A 20747-nucleotide genomic window follows, 5' to 3' on the forward strand; every position below is an offset into this window, starting at 1 on the left:
TCTGGATTCAGAGCATCCAGAGGTACGGAAACTGCTCTTCTGAACACCCGAGAAGAACTGCTCGCATCTCTGGGTGCAACTCCCCAGCTGTCCTCATCCTTCTCGGATTTTGACATGATCAGCAATGTCATCCTCATACAAAGGCTCCACGATGCCCTTGATATCTCAGAACGGGCCCTGGACTGGCCGACTTCCTAACTAACCACTCTTCCATAGTGACCCTGGGCATCTTTTCCTCTCCTACTTTCTTCTACATACGTGGTGTCCCCCAGGGTTCCATCCTCTCCCCTTGGCTCTTTAACATCTACCCTGCTCAGCTTACATGCCTCATCTGCTCCAACTTCCAGTGTTATGCAGCTGCAACTCTTTCAAGCTTCCTGCTGACCCTCTTGCACTTCCAACAATCTCTACCTCAAACTGAGATCCTTCCCATCGGGACCCCACTCCCCCCACGCCCCCTTCTTCCCTTCACTCTGGCCTTCCTCCTTGGGCTCTCCCCCTGCTTCTTCTGAAGCCAGAAACCTTGGTAGTCATCTTGGTCTTCTCTCTCCTTCCTCCCTAACACTCAGGACATTGCCAATAAGTCCTACTTTCAGCTCTTCCTTCTCAAAGGAATACTCCCTTTTCTCACCTTTCCCAGAGGCTCAATGTTACCAGAGCTCTGGTTCGGTCTAGGCTGGACTATTGCAATAGCCGCCTTCCGCTCTGTGAGCCCTCCAGCTAATCCAGAATAGAGCAGCAAGATGTATCCTTGGCCATCTCTACTGCCCTAAAAAAAGTCTTCAAAAAAAGTCTTCACTGTCTCGGTTTGATGCATGGATTAAATTGAAGTCCCTCTGCATCATCCACAAGGCTGTCTGGGGCCGGGGACCACAACATCTTCAACTTCATCTTACTGAATACTCTCCCTCTAGACCACTACATTCCCCTGGCACCAGCTCTTTGTGTAAAGCATTTAGCTAAACAGGTGGTAGGTGGTCGATGGCTTTCCTCAGCTCGCTCCCCCTCAGCAGCATCCTCCTCCTCCTCCAATCTCAGTTGCTGCGATTGGTGTCCTGGCCCTTCTGCATCTTCAGGTCCCTTACCACCCACACCCAATCGCCCAACTCCTGTCTACCCTCAGCACTTGCCTTGCACAAGCTCTGCCCTGGAGGTTCGCACTTGCACCCAACGTGGCTCCGGCCATGTAGAACTCATCAGTGGCTAACCCATGATGAACCCAGACATCTCAGCACTTACACCCTCTACCTTGTTGCACTTGCACGTTCTGAATACTAACAATGCATACAAGGGTAGTAGGTTCGTCCTCTTCCCCCCCCCCCCCTCGACTGCTTTTAAATATTGTTTTTTAATGCGTTTATCTCTTCTTTCCCTACCTTTACCCTGTGGGTGCTTTGAAACAGTATTTTACTTGCTGTATAAGCGCCTAACAAGCCAATTAATACAATAGTCTGCAACAGCGTTAAAATCTCCTTAGGACTGACGCGTACATCAATCTGAGCTATTCATTTTTTGAAAACCATGAACGGTACAAAATGTAAACCGACCATTTTCCGCAGCATATGAGCATGCCAGAGACGCAAACAGGGCCTCTTGGAGTTAAATGCAGAATAGATGGAGAATCAAACACACAAATCTAATACATATGGAAGAAAGCAGTCCGTAACAATTTTGAACTTTGCCTCAACTGACAGAAAACGGTTGGCTTATTAACCAGAAGAGTAATTGCCAACAAAGTCCATATTAGGAATCATTGTGCTTAATGGTGCAGATGGGCACCCCAAAGTACAGCATCAACTCTGGTTGAGACCCTATTCAAACTTCACTGGCAAACTATCCTCACCACTAAAACACTACTTGTGTAAAGTCTTAATTTAGGTGCATTAAAGAGGCATTTCAAAACAAAAGAAAACAGGTTCTCAATTTTGAGCCATTTCTATTTAAGGTCACGGCACCAACGGCACCCAGGAAAGCAAGACTAGTTCACTCTAAAAGTTCTGTCTTTGAGGTTGTGATCAGGAGAGAGGGTGCCCAATTTTCATTTTGCTGTAAAAGGTATACCACAAACCTTGCTTGCATGCCAATTAAAAACTTGGTAAACCAAGAATGAAAACTTTCATATGGGAGCAAGCAGAAGCAATGGAGGGTACGTGGATCCAAGACACTGAATACATAAATGCAGCATTCCGGTGGGGTAGTCTTCAAGCAGCTGGCTCCTTGCCAAAACTGCTAATCTAGGGATACAGGACGAGGAAAGCTCGAGGTACCAGTTGGGAAGTAGGGAATCTAAATAGGTAGACGTCACCCTTTGGAGTCAAAGAAATCTCCTGCAAGATGGGAAGATATTCTGGCTTTAGTCTCCTTGAGAGAGAGCCGTCCAATATAAATAAGACTCAAGTGAAGCCAGAAGTTCTAAAATAAGCTTAAGGAACAGCAAATCTCAAGAACGTCAAGAATCCGGTCTTTAAGAAGCATAAGACATAAGCCGAATGCAAAGTCTTTTGCACAAGATGGTTCTGGTGCCAGTCAGATTGTGAATTAGGAGTATTGCCTACTAAACACTAATTTTTTTAGACTTGCAACTCCCGTCACTTGGCATCCGCATTAGAGCAGGTATTCATGCTCGGTGTGTCATTTCGTTCACCAACAAAAAATATACAGGGACCCTAAATACAATTTATCACCAATTACTAGTTCAGAACAGGAAGTTTGGAGAACAAAAAAAAAAAAACACCAAGACTGAAAAAGAAAAACAATAAAAACATGTGAACCACATACAGGTTTCTCAAATGTAGACATACTACAATACCTTTTTTTTAGGCTTCTGGTGTTACTAAAGTAGGTTCCATGGATGCCAGATCTCAGACTGCACCAGTTTCTGAATAAGTGAGAATCTGTAAGCTTTTGGGACAGTGGATGGACAATTTGATGTAAATCGACTATTGTTGATCTTAGTAATGTACACATGTGATAGGTTTTATTACCATCATGGCACCTTTCAATTAACAAAAGTTTAGATATCTTAGAAGTGACCACAGTCAATTTCCAAAGTCAGCTTCAGTTATTTGGATACCAACCGATTGAAAGGTTTCCCTAAAATACCACATTACAATGCAACTCAGTGGTGATCTGAAAACAATGCATATGTGGTAGCAAGACAAATGTGAGCTATGAGATACTTGTACAGTCCTGTTTTTGTTTTCCATCTGGGACATAGTTTTGAAAAATTAGCATCTTTGGCGGGTGTAAATGTATCCCTCAAATTACATGAGCAGGTCACATGGGAGCAGTTGCTCTCATTTTAGTTCACATTTCAAAGTTTTCATAAACCAGATGAACAAAATAATTGCATGGTTAGTCCTGCAGGCTCGGCCAACAAAATCCATGGTTTGTGCATTTAACAAGCCATGCAATGTAATGGTGCATTACTCCCATGGGACAGATGATCACCACATCAATGACCTCAACAAAATGATATGCATCAAGAAATGGAGCAAATGCATGCATTTAAAATCATAGCACATGCAAAAACATCAATTATTACAGTTGTACACTTTGGGGATTAGTACATCAAAGGATTAGAATACATATGGATCAATGATAAGAGTGATGAAGGATTATAGTATGCAAGAGGATATCAATGTCTAGGATTAGAAAGAGGAGACAAAAAAAGGACAGATTGACATGTATTTCTTTTCAGACCATAGCACATTTCTCCCATTACAAGAGGTTATTACACAATTAGTTGACGGATACACATAATCACGTGTTTTGTATAGAAAGGAGAATTTAAATTTCAACACCAAGTACCAAACACCAGTAGATAACGATCCTGAGAAAAGGAGACATCATTGAAGCCAATTAGTAGATTTGAAAAGGATAGTGAGCACCAGGTGAAGCAGATCCCAAAGAAAGGAATTACAAGAGTTGTAATCCACACCCAAAGTTCCCCCACACCCGTGAGAAGCCTAGTCTTTTCCCGTCCACCAGCAGAAGTCTGGTTTCAGCATGTTCCAGCTTACCTTCTTGGGAGTTACAAACAGTTACAAACAGACCCACTCTTTCGGTGCTTGCAACATACTCCTTGCTTGATCGTTCATCTGAATAAGGCCATTGTAGTCATCTGGCGCATACTACAGTACAAGTGTGACATACGAGAATCAGCAAGAGAAACACTTCTGGCACGGTGCAGTGCATCGCGCGTGCAAACATAGCATTGCTAATCTTCTGAACAGAAACTGGCAGGAGACACATCACATTTCTCTCCCTGAATAGATTTGCCTCAATGTACCTTCATTTCAACATTTTCAGATTATATGTTACAGCACTTGCACTGCAGAAGGATGACCCTGCATCAAGTTAGTCTAAAATACCAATGCACAACTCTCAATGCCAATGCTGCATAGAACAGCCTCAATATGTATTGCTAGTGGAACACAGGCACAATGCAGCAAGAACCGAGGACCGCTTGAATCGTGCATGACCAGCGGGACATTGGTCACCCTTCTGCCCCCCACCATTTCTCAAACATGCATCAAAACAAGTACAGAACTACAGATAGAGTTTTCAGTAGTATAATATGCAGAGGAAGGTTCTCTATATCCAGAAGTCATTGCTAAAAGAATTTCTACGAAGGCAAACTAATTTGTCAAGTCTTAAGATACTAATATTAAGTGATCAAAGGGGAATTTTGAAATATTTTAAAAAAAGTCCTGCAACTAAGAAATTAATTCGTTTTTAAAAGTGCTCAACTGGGACTAAAACAGTCTTCTGCTAACGCTACTTTATACATCTGGCCATCACAACAAAAAGGTGTTAAATGCTCTAAACCCGAGTTCAGCAACCTTTGGCGGACCAGATGTTTAGTACTACCACTCCCATCAGCCCTAGCCAGCATGGTCAATAGAAAGGGATTCTTTAAGTCCTACTCTAAACCCCTGAAAAGCTACTGGTTGCAGACGCCCGTTCTAAACTAGAGTACCACATCACTACATGCAGCCGTGCACAGGGTGAGGAGCTTGACAAAATGCAATACTGAAATTAATTGACTAGGAGGAAAGGGATCCATTTTTAATATTTCTGCCGAGAACGCTTTTGTTAAACCAGTTGCTTTCTTAGTGAATGAAGATTCTATAATGGGGCCAATTAAACACCCCAGTCATGGCAATTTCTTATCTTGGAGTAGGGCAGCCCCCGTTTATCATTTTAGCATTTCATGGACAGTGGGATTCGATTCACGACAGACTACACTGCTCATTTTCAATAGGATGTGAAAAAACTAATTTCCTCCAAACCAAAAATGCTTTTTATTTTGAAGGTTTATAAAAGGGTTAGATGCATTTTAAAACAGGACATGCCAAGTAAAAAGAAATTAAGTGTTGATTAAAGTGAAACTCAATTGGTGGAAATAAGGAAAAGTAAAGTAAAAATTACAGAATAAAACTGCATCAATTAGGATGGAAGTTAATCTGGTCCACAATTGACTAGCTATTTCAGTTCTCCCACAGCTACACATTGCACCCCTAAACCTGCATTCCCTCATTTGAACGAAATAAATTGCATTGTGCTAGATACATGCAATGTTCATGAAAAGATTGGTGAAGTCCGATGAGGTTGCAATTCATTTAAAATGCACCTGGAATCGGGCCAAAACCAAAATGTGGATTACAACTACCGCGATGAACTGAACTCAGTAACGTTGAAACCATGTATGGGCACTCGGACAATGTGCAGGATGCAGTGTATACAATGAATGGGGGGGCTCTGGCAACACAAACCGCCATAAATGCCAACATGCCCCATTCCATTCAGGAGATGCTAGACAAGCCCTGGTTTTAACTTTGCACACTGGGACTTGGTGTGCTGAATTTACCCATTTACACCGAGGGCTAAAGGTCAGAGTGCTAAATTAAAACCAGAACTGGACTACCACCTCCCAAATCGAATGGAGCATATTCGCACGTATGCTCCACTGATGGACAACGTGCAAGTTACTGACTGGTTTCTTGCTCCTCCTAGCCCCACCATGAGTGAACTGAAAGTGTGCTCCACAGTACAGCGCCCTACAGCGGACGTCATGCTAGAATCCATTTCCTTAACACCAGAACTTTCCTGTTCAATTGGAACAGAGAAAGTGGTCTCCTGCCAGTTTCTTCAGACAACTACGAAAACGAAGCCACCGGACGTGAGTCACATAAGCTTGAGTGTTGAATACTTCCACCATAGCAACATTAATCCCCAGGCCCAAACAAACACAATCCCAACAAATTACATCTTTGCTAGACTACCATCAACCATAAACATCAGGCCCAACCACCAAGTCACAAGAATTAAAAATGGTTTCAGTACCTTCCAGCTAATCTATAACCAGTTATCATTTGGTGGCGCAGCAAGGCTGTGTAAATAGGAATTATCAGCAAACAGACCTGCCCTTGAAATGAGTACACAGAAAATATTTGTTTTTTAAGTGCAGATCTCAAAACAGTACATAATATTGCTTGGAGACAAAAGGCAGGGTGGGTACCAAGGGAGCACATCTACAGGTGTAAGGTTTACAGACTGGATATAAAAAAAAAGGTACAAAAAAGGTACCCATGAAAAGAAAACATTGTAGAAAAGTACAATACTAGTGCGGATAATATTATAGCGAAGACTATCAGCAAAATGGTATTGCCTAACAGCAATCCACAATACTTGACCTGCAATACTCTGCACAAAGTCCTGATATTTTGGGGAGGTGTCCTCTCAGTAGACAGGCACCGATTTAACTGGCTAAACCTTAAAAGCTAAGTGTAAATGTTCCCCTTCCTCTCCCTACCCCATTGAGTCTCACAACTTGTTCGCTTTCCAATGAAAATGAAGCACCACGTCCGTCTGGTAGCAAAGTTTGTTGCAAGGAATATTAGAAATGGATTAACAGGATCTACAGAGTGAAGTAATGCATACAGTAACTTTGCCCACTCTTTCACCATAGGTTTGACAGTGAGGAATGTAGCCAAGCAATAACCAAAGAGGGTGTGCAATAGGAAGGAAGCAGAACTACTTTGAAACAACTTGCAAACATCAAGTATGTGAAAAGGAAAGCTTGCCCAAGAAGGAAGCGAAGCAGGATTTAGACTATATTTGACCTTAAACAGAAGAACATGCCCACCCAAGGAAGAGTCAAGATTTCCTTATCCAAGAGCTGCTTGGGTCTTCCCATAACGAAGCATTACACATCAAGTCAAGAATCTGTAAGAGCCCAAGATGCAGTCAAGCACCAAAGAGAAACACCCGTAAAAAACAGGGATAATCCCACCTGGAGGTAAGGCATAACACACAGATTGACAAGAATCAGGATCTGGGGAGGCTGGATTACCCTAGCGGAAAAGCAAAAGCAGAGAGGAAGTCAGAAGTCCGGAAAAATTAAATGTACAAACATTGAGAGCACTCTACAGATATACAGCTAAACTAAATGCTAGATTCACCCCCTCCTCCCCCCCCCAAATGGCAAAAGCCGTAAGTGACTTGGAATGATGGTCTGCAGTCTCAAGCTGAATTGGTACCAACCAGTGACAGGAAGTTCTATGAAGTAATATGCTTCAAGTGACCCATTTTATTAATTCCCAGCTTGCAGTACACCTCATTTTGCTACTGTTCCCCCACCCCTTTCCCCCCGATTTTTATGCACCTAGATTGTTGCAGAGATTACATACTCGGCTTCTTCCATACAGAGGTCACAGACTAATTTGTGCCTAGATAGCAGACACAAATTTGTCCAGACGGTCCTGTAGGCTCATCTAACCAGCCACCACTGGGCAGACTTACAGACATCACAGGAACACAAACATACTCCAGGTGCACACCAACCCAAGCTCCGTCTCACTACACTGCACCAGAAATCCTTACTCCATCCAAGCAGTTGGGGGGACGGAATGAATTATGTTAGCAAACTGCGATCACGCATGAAGCTCACCCCTAGTGAAGAGTGCATTGCAGGGAGTGCGTTGACTGAGAGAAATCTGAGGCAGTCCATGGCAGCTGTGGTAGGATAACATGGTGTGCTGGAATAGATCTGGTACCCTTGAATCTTTTGGGTGAGCGACTGTAAATTCCGATTCCTTCCTTGCGCTGTGATTATTTCATATGGTGGCTTCCTATGCCTTGTGCAATAGATTTATTGGGGACTCAAACTTGCTTGTTAAAAAGGAGACTTCTCCTATACCAGTCACCCCGGATAGGGGATTTAAAGTTACCTCTCCGTGCGGTTCTCTGTCTGGGGGTATTTGTTGAGGTTGTTCCCTCCACCTCAAGGAGGTGCTTATATTACATGTCTGGAAATGCAACAAGGGGTTCTTTCATCGATCAACACTTCGCCTAGAAGCCAAACCTTGTGCCAAGTTCAGGCCATTGAAGTAGTTAGATCAACAGCCCCAGAAGCAATACAAGAAAGTAATTTCTTCATCTTGTTAATTGACCCCCTTTTCACCACACTTAGAGGGCAATACTACCCGAGGACCACGGCTTGTGTACAATCTCAGCACAACATTTTTAAATAAGCTCTTATTCCACTATATGAAAATGTGGACTTAAAGCTTGTGGCCCAGAAGTCCTTATTAACCACAAAGTCAAAAATGTCCTTTGTGGAAGGATTTTTGCTGGCTACTAGACCTTGGCCATCCCTGCGCAGGGGGGCTATTTTTGTCAGCCCAGATAGTTCTGGTGAATAATCGTGACCCACATGTGGGTACTGAGGTAGCTTCAATGAATAACCATCATGATTCTCCCTCTATTGGCAATTTCAGAGCAACCTGATTCAATAAACTATTCCATTTAAAATTAGTGTAAATAAAAGCAAAGAAATAGAAAGGACAAAATGAACTACACCGAAACACAAACCTCACTGATAAATGGTGTAAAACTTTCATGTACCAGGATTATGAGAAAAGCTAGTAGTTTTGAAGATAAAAGTGGTACATCCCAAACATGTAGGTGAATCTCAGAAAGCTAAGGAACAGATTTCATCAGTGCCCCCAAGCCCCTTCTATCTCTTGTAATCCTTCTATATTATATAATGGGTTTAGAGGATGATGCCCCCGAGGAACCTTTGGGCATATCTACATATTCAATAAATGATGGCCCCATAAAGTCATAAAATCGGGATGTTTAAGTTCAAAGAATCCATCTTTCCAAAGGGCTCAGTTGGTGGCAACTTCTCTGCTTCTTGTACAAGTTGTTCACATATCAACATCAAAAACTGATCTCAAAGATGTAACATTAATCCAGTAACCTATTGTTGACATTAGAACAAAAAGGAAATCAGGATACAGGGAGCCTACAATCTATAAATTGTTCATCATTTAGCCCCTCCTTGTCATTCATTGTCCTTGGATAGATGCCCCTTACATGAATTCATTCTTCCCTTGGATACGGTTTCTAAACTATGTATTGCTGTTACTTAACTCTATCCCAAGTTGGCATGCAATTGTTTTGAAAGACAGAACAGGTCGAATTTTGAAATGTAAAATTATGTTCTTTTGCAGATTAGCTCAATAATAGTGGTACACGTTTTATTGGCTGCAGCCCCACGGCTTCTGCCATTGGGGTGTGACCTGACGGAGGTTAGTTGAAGTGATGTTTTAGATGGATGAACATGTGTGGAAACTATAGTTTAAATGAAGTTAACTCCAAGGCCCGTTATAAATATAGTATTGTCTATACTTGGATTTCGTTTGTAAATCTTAAGAACTTAGTATTGGGCTATTGGAATACTCAGATTTGCCCATATGTTTATGAAGTGAGATGGTCTTTGAATATGAAATCTTTGCTTTTCAAGAGATTCCACAACTGGATTGATTTAATGTTTTTTTTTTTGTAAACTCAGCAATAAAGGTGGCTAGGAGTAATACCATTGTCCGGTCTTTTAGTGGGCATAAAAGATTGAGGGCCTTGTGGGGGAGAGTAGTCAGCAATCTACCACAGGTCCATACAAGTGCCCCATTGCTCCTAGGGGACTTGGTGAGTCCCCCAGAGAAGAGCAGTGTTTTAGTGTTGACAGGCTCATGCTAGCAATGGAACACTATCGGTAGCACCAGCATCCAAAAAACGATTCCACCTTCACCACAACACACTATTCCCCTCAATCCTCATTTTCCGTTGGATGGGACTAAAGATAGAAAGTTCTCACCAGGTTAAGTCTACCTCAGAAACAGTATTATAATTCTAGTATGGCCCCGTGGTCATCAATGCCCCTCATTGCCACCAGAAGCAAAAATTGGACAAACAAAAATTTGGTAGCATAGGCAAAATCATATTTCTAGTGAGCTTCCAACTAGAAAAGACCCCAGTGGGCACCCAAATCGCACAAATGTGGGGTGGTATTTGGGAGCGCTACGTGATTTCAATATTTGTACGTCACCCAAACTAATCAGTCCACAAAAGTTTGAGTCCCTTCTAGACAAGATAGTAGCATTTAAATGCAGTTACAATGTTAAAATTGTTGATCATGTCCTATCTATGGGCTTATCATACAAGAAAGCCATTTAAGTCACACAATCTTTTGTATGCACAAGTAAGAAAGCCTGCAAATTACAACTGTGCATGAATACTGGATAGTACAGGACACTTTTATCCTTGGAAAAAACACGGCACCAGACCGACGCTTTAATAAGGTCAGCACAGAGGACCAAGAAGTGCTAAACTCTCAGATAAAAGAATAAAAAAATGGGCAAAACTAATGTTTTGGTGACTTATTTTTATTGGTATCATACCTCAGGTGTTCATATCATATGACCAGAAGTATCATCCTTTGTCATGCAGCTACATGATCTGCTCTTCTCCCGCCCCCATATGCCAGGTCTTTTGAGAGTATATTCCAGATAATACCTTGAAAGGCCAAGAACGTCCAATTTCTTAGTATGGAGTCAACATTTAAATTAGTCGAACCATTTAAATTTCAAGTATTGAAACCATGTCAGATGCGCAGAGCACTGTCGAGTTGCACTATTTGTATGTCATTATCTATTCTATTAAGCACTGGGTTCAGCTAGCACAGATACCATAGCAGAGCCAGATTCCATTATGCACAATTTTGATATCAATGCTAGGTTTGGGTTTGCACACTTCACTCCAAGGCCAGATGCCATTATGGCCAGTTATAACAGCAGTGTCAGATTTCATTCTACCGAGTGTGAGGAAGTCTACATTTGAATATTCATAGTTTCAGCAGCGCCAGTCAACTCCAGAAAAAGAAAATCACAGACTACAGTATGCCTAGTTAGCACTTGCTTAATGAGCAAAGTCCTTTGAGGCGGTGTGCATTTCTAGGTCAGTGTATATTCACATGGTTCTGTGCATTGCTGGTTGCTTCATGAGCCTGTAGAGTGTAATTTAGGATATTGCAGTGCTGGGGTCAGTGTGTGAATGCTTCTACTGCACTTGGTTAGGATAAATCAGACCATTTAGATGTTTCACAATGGAAGTGTCCGTACCATTGGGTTACGCTGGGAAAGGGCCAGTGCCAACAGGGCCACAAATAGCTGTGGTTAGAGACCCATAGGCTCTGTAGTCACCCTCATAACCATCTCCTCTGCAGCTTAACCATCATGCATACAGTTTTGCCATACTAGCCATTGCAAAGAACCACTTTTATTAGCCCAAATTAAATCTCCACTATGCATTAAGGACACAAAATGAAACCCTTCACAGAATGAATTGAGGCAATACCTAGCCACTGATAGTTTGTGTAATCCCTTGTTGAATACCTCAATTTATGTTTTCATTAATTTGTTTGCAACACATCGAAAGCCTGTAGGCATCAGGGCGAAAATACAAGGACCATGTGACACAGGGCAACAAAAACCAACAAGCTGAGAGAGAAATCAAGGTCTTGACCAGTTATCAGGATGGGGATAAGTGCTTTATGGGACAGACTGAAGCCGAAAGAGATTCAAAAGTCAATTACTGAAAGAGAAGCATTTTGAACCGCTTTCGACAGGTTAGTGTAGTGACCTAGCACCTGGCAGGATGAGCTGCGTGTGTGTGAGTGAAGTGGAGCTTGGAATGTGGTGAGGGGCCTGGAACACAGGGTTCACGGAGGATCCTTGGAGGATGGTTAGGAGAGAGAATGATGTCCAGAAGGAGTAGAAGTGTCTTACCTGCGCTCCTCACTTACTCCCCCCCCCCCCCTTAATCTGGCTGGCTCTGGAGTGGTTCCTGTGTCCTGCCCAATTATTCAGGCCACCCAAGATACTACATTTTGGCAACAAAGAGTCCTTTGAAGAACCCATACGAGAAGGGGTAGAGCAGCTGCTGCAGAAATCTAGTAAGAAGCTGGAGAGGCTGCGCTGCTGTAGAGTGCCATGAGCGAGGAAGGTAGTAGTAACACTTGTGATGTCAAGTGTTCACCCAGAGAAACGGTGATCCTGCAGTTGGAAAAATAACTGGACAGAAGTCCTGCAGGCTGCCTAGCTATAGAGGTACGCACTGACCATGTGTGTGTGTTGAGAATCTCATGGTGAAGTGCAGATCAGGAGGCCTGAAGCATCTGCACTCGAGAGGTCACGATTAAAAGTACTGCAGAGGTACCCATGAGGCAGGAAAATCCTGTAAAGGACCAAAGGAAGTCGTGGTCCTGGTGCTCAAAGGAAGGGTCTCGACACAAAGTGATACCCAGAAGTGCAGCCAATAATGGATACGTTTGGACCATGGACATTGTGCAATGGCTGGATGGCTGCACCATCGAGCGCTGTTACACTCCCAGAAAAAGGTCAATTGTGGAACAGGAAATCCAAAAGGGTGCCGTTTGATGCTGCAGCATCAGTGAGTAGAGCAAAGACCTGTAGAAGTGGGTTTGGGCCTGGTGTTGGTCCATGCTGGCTGTTGGGGAGCGCGTGCCCAGCAGTGCCCCTGCGTTCCAGCCATACTGTTGGGCTGGAATGCATGCTTTGGAGTCGGCACCATCAGTGAGCTTTGTTGAATCTGCTGGACTTGGGCATTAGAGGAGTGGCCCCGTTAGCGTTGTCTGCGTGAGGACGCACGCATAGGAAAGTTTATTCTGAGACGGAACTTGAGGGTCTTTTCACCGCGCCAGTGTATGCAGCAGTACGTTTTGGATCAGAAATGTCCACACGATGACAGAGGCAGCGACTCTAAGGGGCATTCTCAAGGTAATCTTTAAAGCACAGTGCTGAGAGTTTTGAATTACTTTACTGGCATAGCACGCTAGCTGGAGGGGACACTATGAACATCGGAGAAACACATACAGATACAGTTCAGTGAAAAGTTCAGCGGCATTGGTGCAGTGTCGTGCCAGTTAGGAGCAAGACGCAAGGTTTTAATGTAATGTGGCAGCGCTGGGAGCATGTATGTAGGAGCCCTGAGGGAAAGTGTGCCGGATTGTTTTGGTTCATGCTCCATGCAAATGCAAGCATTTTACCTACAACTTGGTGAATATGTGAGATTTTTTTTTTAATGCATCAGCACCGTAGATGACATTTAGTAAAGCAACTTTCAATGAATGACAGTCAATTTGTGTGCTTTTATGTGATGGAGAGCAGAGTATCACATAAATTAAATTAATTTGATATTGGGAGCCGTTGAACGTTTGGATGCATGTTAGTGGTGAATTGTGTAGGGTTTAAAGTTAGAGCTACAATGAGTAGTGTAGCAGTGTTTTCTTTATGAAGAGCGGTTATGCAATGTAGAAATTATAAATGCATTCAGTCATTGTAGCAGTGAAAGTTGAACTAATATTCAATTATGTTGCTGTTGGTTATGGTTGTGAAAATGTTATTGCATTTGTGGTGCTCACTTTCATCCGAAGGCATCTTGGCGCAGTGAAATTAAAGGCTACTGGCCCCTGCCATGGCCCTAGAACAGTAAGGTTTTTAGCATCCGTCTTAACTGAAGATGGTTGACCAAGCCTCCAAGGCTAGAAGGAAGCCTATTCCAGAGTTTACTGGCTGCGTATGAAAAAGCACGACCACCCCCACGGGCCAAGTGGACCTTCGGGATAGCAACTAGATTGGCATCACTGGAACGCAGAGGTCTGCCCGGAATGTAGGGGGGAAATTGGTCCTGCAGGTATTCCGGCCCTGCCTAAAAAAGGCACAATGTACCAAGCTCAGAGCTTTAAACTTAATCCTCGGAGCCACCAGGAGCCAGTGCAAGGACCGAAGCACAGGATTCATGTGGGCTCCATAGGGGGAGGTGGTAGCCACCCTAGCTGCTAGATTTTATAACCGCTGTAGAAGATGCATCAACCCAAGGGTTGTGCCAGATTAGAGTGCATTGTAGTAGTCAATCCGACTGGTAATTAAGGATGCCACTACCAGCGGTCACAGACATTCAGGCAAAAAAGCAGAACTCTGCTCAGCACTCTAAGAAGGAAGTATCCAGTCTCAGACAGCACTGACTTGAGATAACCACCTTCACCGGGATGGGGAGATCATCCAGGGTGGGAGGCCAAAAAGAGTTGGAGCATGCAGAATCAGAAGGGGATCCCATCACCAGGATTTCGGTCTTGTCACCATTCAGCTTCAGCCAGCTCACACATTCAGTTTCCCACTGCAGAGAAACACTCCTGCAGTTCAGAGGCTGCAGTCACTTGGTCCCGGTCAAGACGGACCAGGATCCGAGTGTCAGCGTAGGACCGCAGAAGCCGTGGGAAAAGAGGTGAATCGATGGCTGAATATAGATGTTAAAAAGCATGGGGGACAAGGCTGACCCCTGTGGAATTCTACAGAATAATGTGCATGAAGAGGATAGAAAAGGAGGCAAAGAGTGATTGACTCCCATCAGTGAGGAAATATACAAAACAGGACAGGGCAAGGCCATCTGTCTGCAGGTGAGATAATAGAACGGTGTGGTAGACTGTCAAATGCCACCAATAGATTTAATAAAATAAGAGCCCCCACTATGCCCTGATCCACCAACATGGTGCAATCACTGACCACAGACACCAGGACACTCAGTAACTGTCCTGGTCGAAAGCCTGACTGAAAGGAGTAAAAGAATAGGAGGATTCCAAAAAAGAAGGGGCGCTATCAGGCACTCTTAATAGCTTCATAAAAAAAACGAAGAGAAATAGGGTGAAAATTTGCCACAACCGATACATCCAAAGAAGGTTTTTTTAAGAAGTGGAATCACTGTAGCCTGCTTCAACTCAGTGGGGAATCATACCAGTTTGACAGGTATAGTTCACTGCGTCCACAACCCGAGGGATCATGGCCGGCAAGACCTTGTTCAGAGTGGACAGAGGCATGGGGTCAGATGGGCCTGCAGACTTCAAACATCGCACTACCGGAAGAACTTCATTGGCCGAGAATGTGGGAAACGTTCCATCCTGTACTGTCGGCATCCACACTTTTTACAGGTTGGAGCCGTTGCTATGTGCTGCTTACAGCCTGGAGAGGTCATCACGAATATCCACTACCTTAGAGTAGAAGAAATGTGACGGGGAGTCACAAAGGGTTTCAGAGGCTGGCACCGTCGGGAAGAACCGGGTGGCTGAAGAAAAATTATTAACCACAGGAAAAGAGATCTTTGGATTGATTAAGCGAGAGCTTTACCTGGCTAATAAAATAGGATTGTTTAGCTGTTATCACATCCTGATGGTATACTCTAGCAAGATACCGAAAGAAGCCTTCTCAGATTCATACGCACAGCGCCATTTACGCTCTGCCCGTCTAACCTGCAGGTGAGATGCTTTAAGAGAGTCAGTGAACCAAGGCTCAAAAGGACATTTCCAGGCCCGAACTAAATTAAGTGGGGCTATATGGTTAGCGATATCAACTAGGATACCTGAAAGTAGAGAAAAGTCAATAGTCCCAACTGCCTTGCAGTGAGACACAATCTCGGAGGATAGCTAGTTATGTCAGTCTTAACTGGGGGTCGTTTAGCCTGCCCTGTGGGGCCCAGAATGTCAAAAGAGGTGAGACTGGTCAGACCACAGTATCCACTTCCCCTAAACACCAGAGCATGTGTCAAATGTGCCAGTTCCAAATCCAGCTTAGCCTCACCGAAATGGAATTGGGATAAACCCAGGGGCATAGGGCCATTAAACCGCATGTTAAAATCTCCTAATACCATACAATCCCCATGTTTAACCTGAAGGGCTGCAACAAACTCTAAAAAGGGATTAGGGAAGGACGCATAGGATCCAGGTGGAAGATAAGGAAATGCCATGAAAAGGAGGCTGATGGCTTAAGACGTACCAACAATGCTTCCATTTGCAAATTGTGAGCCAGGGGAATCATGGAGATATGGAAGGAAGACTTAAATCACTTCCACCCCCACACACTCCCGGATGGACAGAGGTCAAATCCAGATTGCAATATAAACACGCACCAAGGTGTTTTTATTTTTTTTTATTACACAGAATATTTTCTTGAATGTTTTTCTTAGATGATGGAATTTAGCTATTTCATTTGTGATGTTTAAAAAGGTTTCTTTGAAATTAGTGTGCACTTTCCGAATGCCACTTGATCACCACCATTTCTGCTTCGTGTCGTACATCCCTAGATTCTGCTACATTTCTATCTGTGCAGAGTGTATATTTATTGAAGTGTATGGTTTTGGTGTAGATGTGTATGTTGTAGTGATACATGTATGAAGTATTTGGAGAGCGAGTTGAGTGAGTGTGCATGTTGTGGTGTGACATGAATGAGTTTGGTTGTAGTAGTATGTGTGCGTTTAAGAAGCAGCGCACATGGAGTGATATGCTGCGACCCACATGCTAGCCAGGTGTGCTGCCATAGTTTAAACCTGCGATTTGTTTTGCTCGAGATGTGGACAATTATGGGACACAAGTGGAGTTGTAGCATTGTAGTCATTTGAATCCTAGGTGGAGAGTTACATGGAACACCAGAGCAAAGTGTCTGCTGGGATTTCCTGGAGACAGATTATATATTGTTTGTTTACACGCTGTATGGGGATGAGCCCCATACAAAAGGTAGGGTGTGAGGCACGAAGTAGAGTGGGTGCCCACACCCATCTCCAGTGCAGTTTGTTGATTCGCTTAAAGTGGTGCTTAGGAGCAATGTTGTAGCTCCTTGCCTAAGGTCAGAGTTGCCAGTTTGTGCCTTTTGAGCAAAGGTTAGTAGTTTCTTTTGGCACACTTCATTTTGACATTTAACTGAGTGGTTTTGTTGAGGCACGCAGAGTCATATGCCAGTGTAGTTGGGTTTTGAGTTTAGTTGTCTGGCATGTGGTCATGGTATATGACATGTAGAAGCATCAGACACTGGCAAGTGATTTAGTGGAGTATACATTTACCAATTTGAAATATAACATTTTTTAGCAAGCACTTATTTTCATCTATGTGCTGGCGTGCAGTCATCGCACAGTATTTAGTTTTTGCATACCTTACACACCACGCCTTTTATGGCTGAGTTACTGTTTTATGTGCTCTTTTTTTGAGTCACCACTATTTTTCATTGCTTGTGTGTTGGAGAGAAGTGGTCATTAGTGGTGGTGTTGATTGTCTCCTTTCTAAAGCAGTGCAAGTTATTCATGTTACCTCCATATGTTAGGAGTTGTTTGTGAAAACAAAGGATTTCTGGACGCTAATGTAGTTGCTCAGACTGCAGAGACTGTGGGGGAGGTGGTGCCTAGACGTGGCAGGTCTAGGGTTTGGGTGTGGCTGACCCTTACAGAAGGAGCAAGGTTCTGTATTGATGGTTGCAAATGTTAGTGAAGTTTATTTGCTCAGAGAGAGCAGTCTGTGCTTGGGGGTGGCAGCCCTGAGGGGCAAACCAGGGAAGGAGTTTTTAGTTCCTCTGCATGTTAGTTATCCTTATGTAGATGTGGAGAGTCCATTTTCTTTTTTTGAGGAAGGAGATGCATAGTGACCTGGCACAATTCCGTCCATGTGCCCTTCTGCACCAAGTGATGCTTCCAAGTGAACTTGTAGAGCTTTTAACAGTGTACGACATTTATACAGTTCACTTATGCTGGCATATTCAGGATCGAGTTTTGCTCCAACCTGCAAAGAGCCTAATATCAGCTCAGTTTTTTACTGTTCAGGCACATCCAATGCTTTGACATCCATGCTTTTACAAGCCTGTGAGTATGCTCCAGCCTAATTGAGTATTTGCTGTGATCCCCACTCAGTGCCATAAGGAACAGGGTGTCATCAGCATAGTTTGTGAAATAGGATCCCATAACAGTCAGCTGATCACAAAGATGCTTGACATACAAGTTAAACAATATAGGAGACAAACATGCTCATTGAGGGACCATGCAGTGTATTGGTTCTAATTCTGAGCTAACCTCTCCCCAACATTATTCTGTTTTTCAGGAAAGAGTGGATCCAGTCTGAGGAATCAGCTGAGCAGTTTCTTGCAGTGGCCAATGTTTTCAAAAGGCATTTGTGGTATCAACACATTGTAAGCACCATAAGGGACTCGGAAGAGGAACAATTTTGATTATCCACAGAGCCCCCACTTCACCAAACACTTACACACCATCTGTATATATAGCATTCAGGAAAGCAGTTATAGTTTGCACAGTAAGTAGACGTACAAGTCTGGTGAAATTGAATATAGTCGCGTCTTCAGACCTTCATGATGGGATTTCTCCCAAACATGAAGGCACATGCAGAGGCTTTTCCCTTAAAAGGACTGTCTTCGTAGACCTATGAACTCCAAGCAAGAGTTCCCAATACTGCCAAGCTGAGAGAATGGCTTTAAAAGTCACTGGTTAGCTACTGCCTCACCTGTGGCTCAAAGTGATGCAAAATTGCATTCCTTGAGGGATGAAGCTGGTACAGCAGGTTACATATGTAGAGTGACCACATTAATCTCTCAGCACTTTTGAGGTGACCAACTAGACTATTGCACGATGCTGTACCCTTAGTTGTGTACTTTATTTGGTATGAGGACATGCGTGAAAAGCATTTTGTTGACTAAAATGTGCACGTTCGTTTTCAGTTCAGAACGTTGGTCGTTTCAGCATTAGAGGAATTCTTTACTCCCCACCTAACCCAAAACTGGGAAATCTGTTCCCTGCCGTTTCCTCCCCAGATTCCATGTGGATGTCTTGCTGCCCAACTGCCCACCATCACCCAATCCAGTTAGCTCCCTGCTCCCTTGTATCACTGCTTCTCACCGGGTTGGAGAGGTTCCCAGGAATGCCCCTCACCCCCAGGAACATGACTGGACGTAGAGCTAGGCATGCCCAAAGTCACCCATCTTATTTTGGATAAATCCCTGGTGCACCACTGGCTGACACGTACAAAGAAAGGTATCCCCTCAGTCAGCCATTCAGACCTAATCCAGTGCATATCTTTACAGGTATATGGGGACACATTGTGGACTAATGGACAATCCAGATTAAGCACCAAGAAGCCACGATGCAGACATTATTAGTGACAACACGACATAGCAGCGTTAGTCATGAAGCACACTCGCAGCCCTACACGGCATTACACAAACACACATTTGTATACACAAAGAACATGCTTACACAGTTCTATAGGCTGCACCGAGCGCAAAGCAGGCTCACGGTCGGGGTCAGGGACACATGGTCACATTACAAACCCTAGACGACAAGGGACCAGCTGCACAAAAAATGAATAAATCCTCATGAATGCAGGCTCAAGAGGTTGGTTTTGTGGTCTACAAGGGTGTCCAGTCAAAGGGTCGAATTCAAAAGGGTTGAATACAATACACTCAAAAGGACCGAAAAAAAAGTGATCGAATGCCTTTTTTAAAAATGTCTTTTGGGCCTTGGTGTAGGTTACATTTGTGGTTTATGGCCAAAAAACAGGGGTTTGAGGGGTGTGGTGGGGGCCCCAACAAAAAAGAAAGTGCATTCCATTTTTTTTCTCGGTCCTTTTGATTCGAAACAATTGCATTTCTCCCTTTGTATCCGATCCTTTCACCCTAAACCATCTACAAGCACATGATGCAGTCGAGCCAGACAGTGGGCATTCACCCATTGTGGGAAAGGAGAGCCGATCCCAGCAAACCAGATGCAGTGTGTTGCAACGTGGATACGCACTCTCCTGGACAACGGTGGTACACTACCAGATACAATACAGACACAATCGTTTCACATTACCTTGAAGAGGTGCACAGAGAGCTAAGAACTCTCCCAGGCCTGGGTAGACCAGCTCTAGCCAATCACAGAATAGAACATCAGGGGTGGATGGCAAGGGGCAAGAACCAATGGTAAGCCTACTACTCTAACAATTTAATAGACAGTTTCTTGGGGACGGACAGGCTAGCCACCTGACATGCAAGGGCCAGCAGAATAACCTCTATAGGGAACTTCCATAAGGGATACCACTCTTGATACACAAGCCGCACCAGGGATAGGTTTTTGGGGAGAAGGGCCCATGTGATGACGCAATGTCACAACAAAACTGGGAAGCATGTATTGTAAAGTTGAGAGGTACTTGAGAATCCCGATTGTCTTGCATGCATGATCCCTGTTTTTTTGTGATAAACCACAGTTTTACTTGCCATTCACTGAATCCTCGGTTTATTCTGGGGAAGGATGTTGGGCCCGTGCGAGTCGGACGGACCCCCAGACAACCTCTGGTATACCAGAGAACCACCCCAACAGAGTCCTTCCCCAATGACTTGCAAAGCACTCTGCAAGTCCAAGCACAATAAATACCTTTCTATTTAGAACAGATTTACAAGGTGTATTTCAGGACATTAAGCATGTTGAGACCAAATGGTTTAGAAAGGCAGTCCATGGCAGGGTATAATAAGAATAACGTGCATCTACACAGACTAATCTATAACAGGCACATTGCATTT

The 20747-nt window shown here is 43.7% G+C and overlaps 1 protein-coding gene across 6 annotated transcripts in view; it reads right to left on the minus strand.

Moving 5' to 3' along the window:
• The window catches only part of ESRP2 (epithelial splicing regulatory protein 2), a 187503-nt gene that overhangs the window by 25286 nt on the left and 141470 nt on the right, over positions 1-20747 (minus strand). For 2 of the 6 annotated variants that reach the window (XM_069653525.1, XM_069653514.1), the window contains exons 16-18: positions 7298-7358; positions 6349-6430; positions 4023-4133 (exon numbers count right to left, since the gene is read on the minus strand). In XM_069653525.1, coding sequence (XP_069509626.1) covers positions 4097-4133; positions 6349-6430; positions 7298-7358 — 180 coding nt within the window. In that variant the 3' untranslated portion in view covers positions 4023-4096. The remainder of the gene's footprint in view (positions 1-4022; positions 4134-6348; positions 6431-7297; positions 7359-20747) is intronic. The other 4 variants (XM_069653549.1, XM_069653541.1, XM_069653535.1 and 1 more) reach the window with 3 other exon arrangements.

The sequence above is a fragment of the Ambystoma mexicanum genome, chromosome 1p, assembly GCF_040938575.1.
Source record: "Ambystoma mexicanum isolate Mex_15411 chromosome 1p, UKY_AmexF1_1, whole genome shotgun sequence".
Lineage (NCBI taxonomy): Eukaryota > Metazoa > Chordata > Amphibia > Caudata > Ambystomatidae > Ambystoma > Ambystoma mexicanum.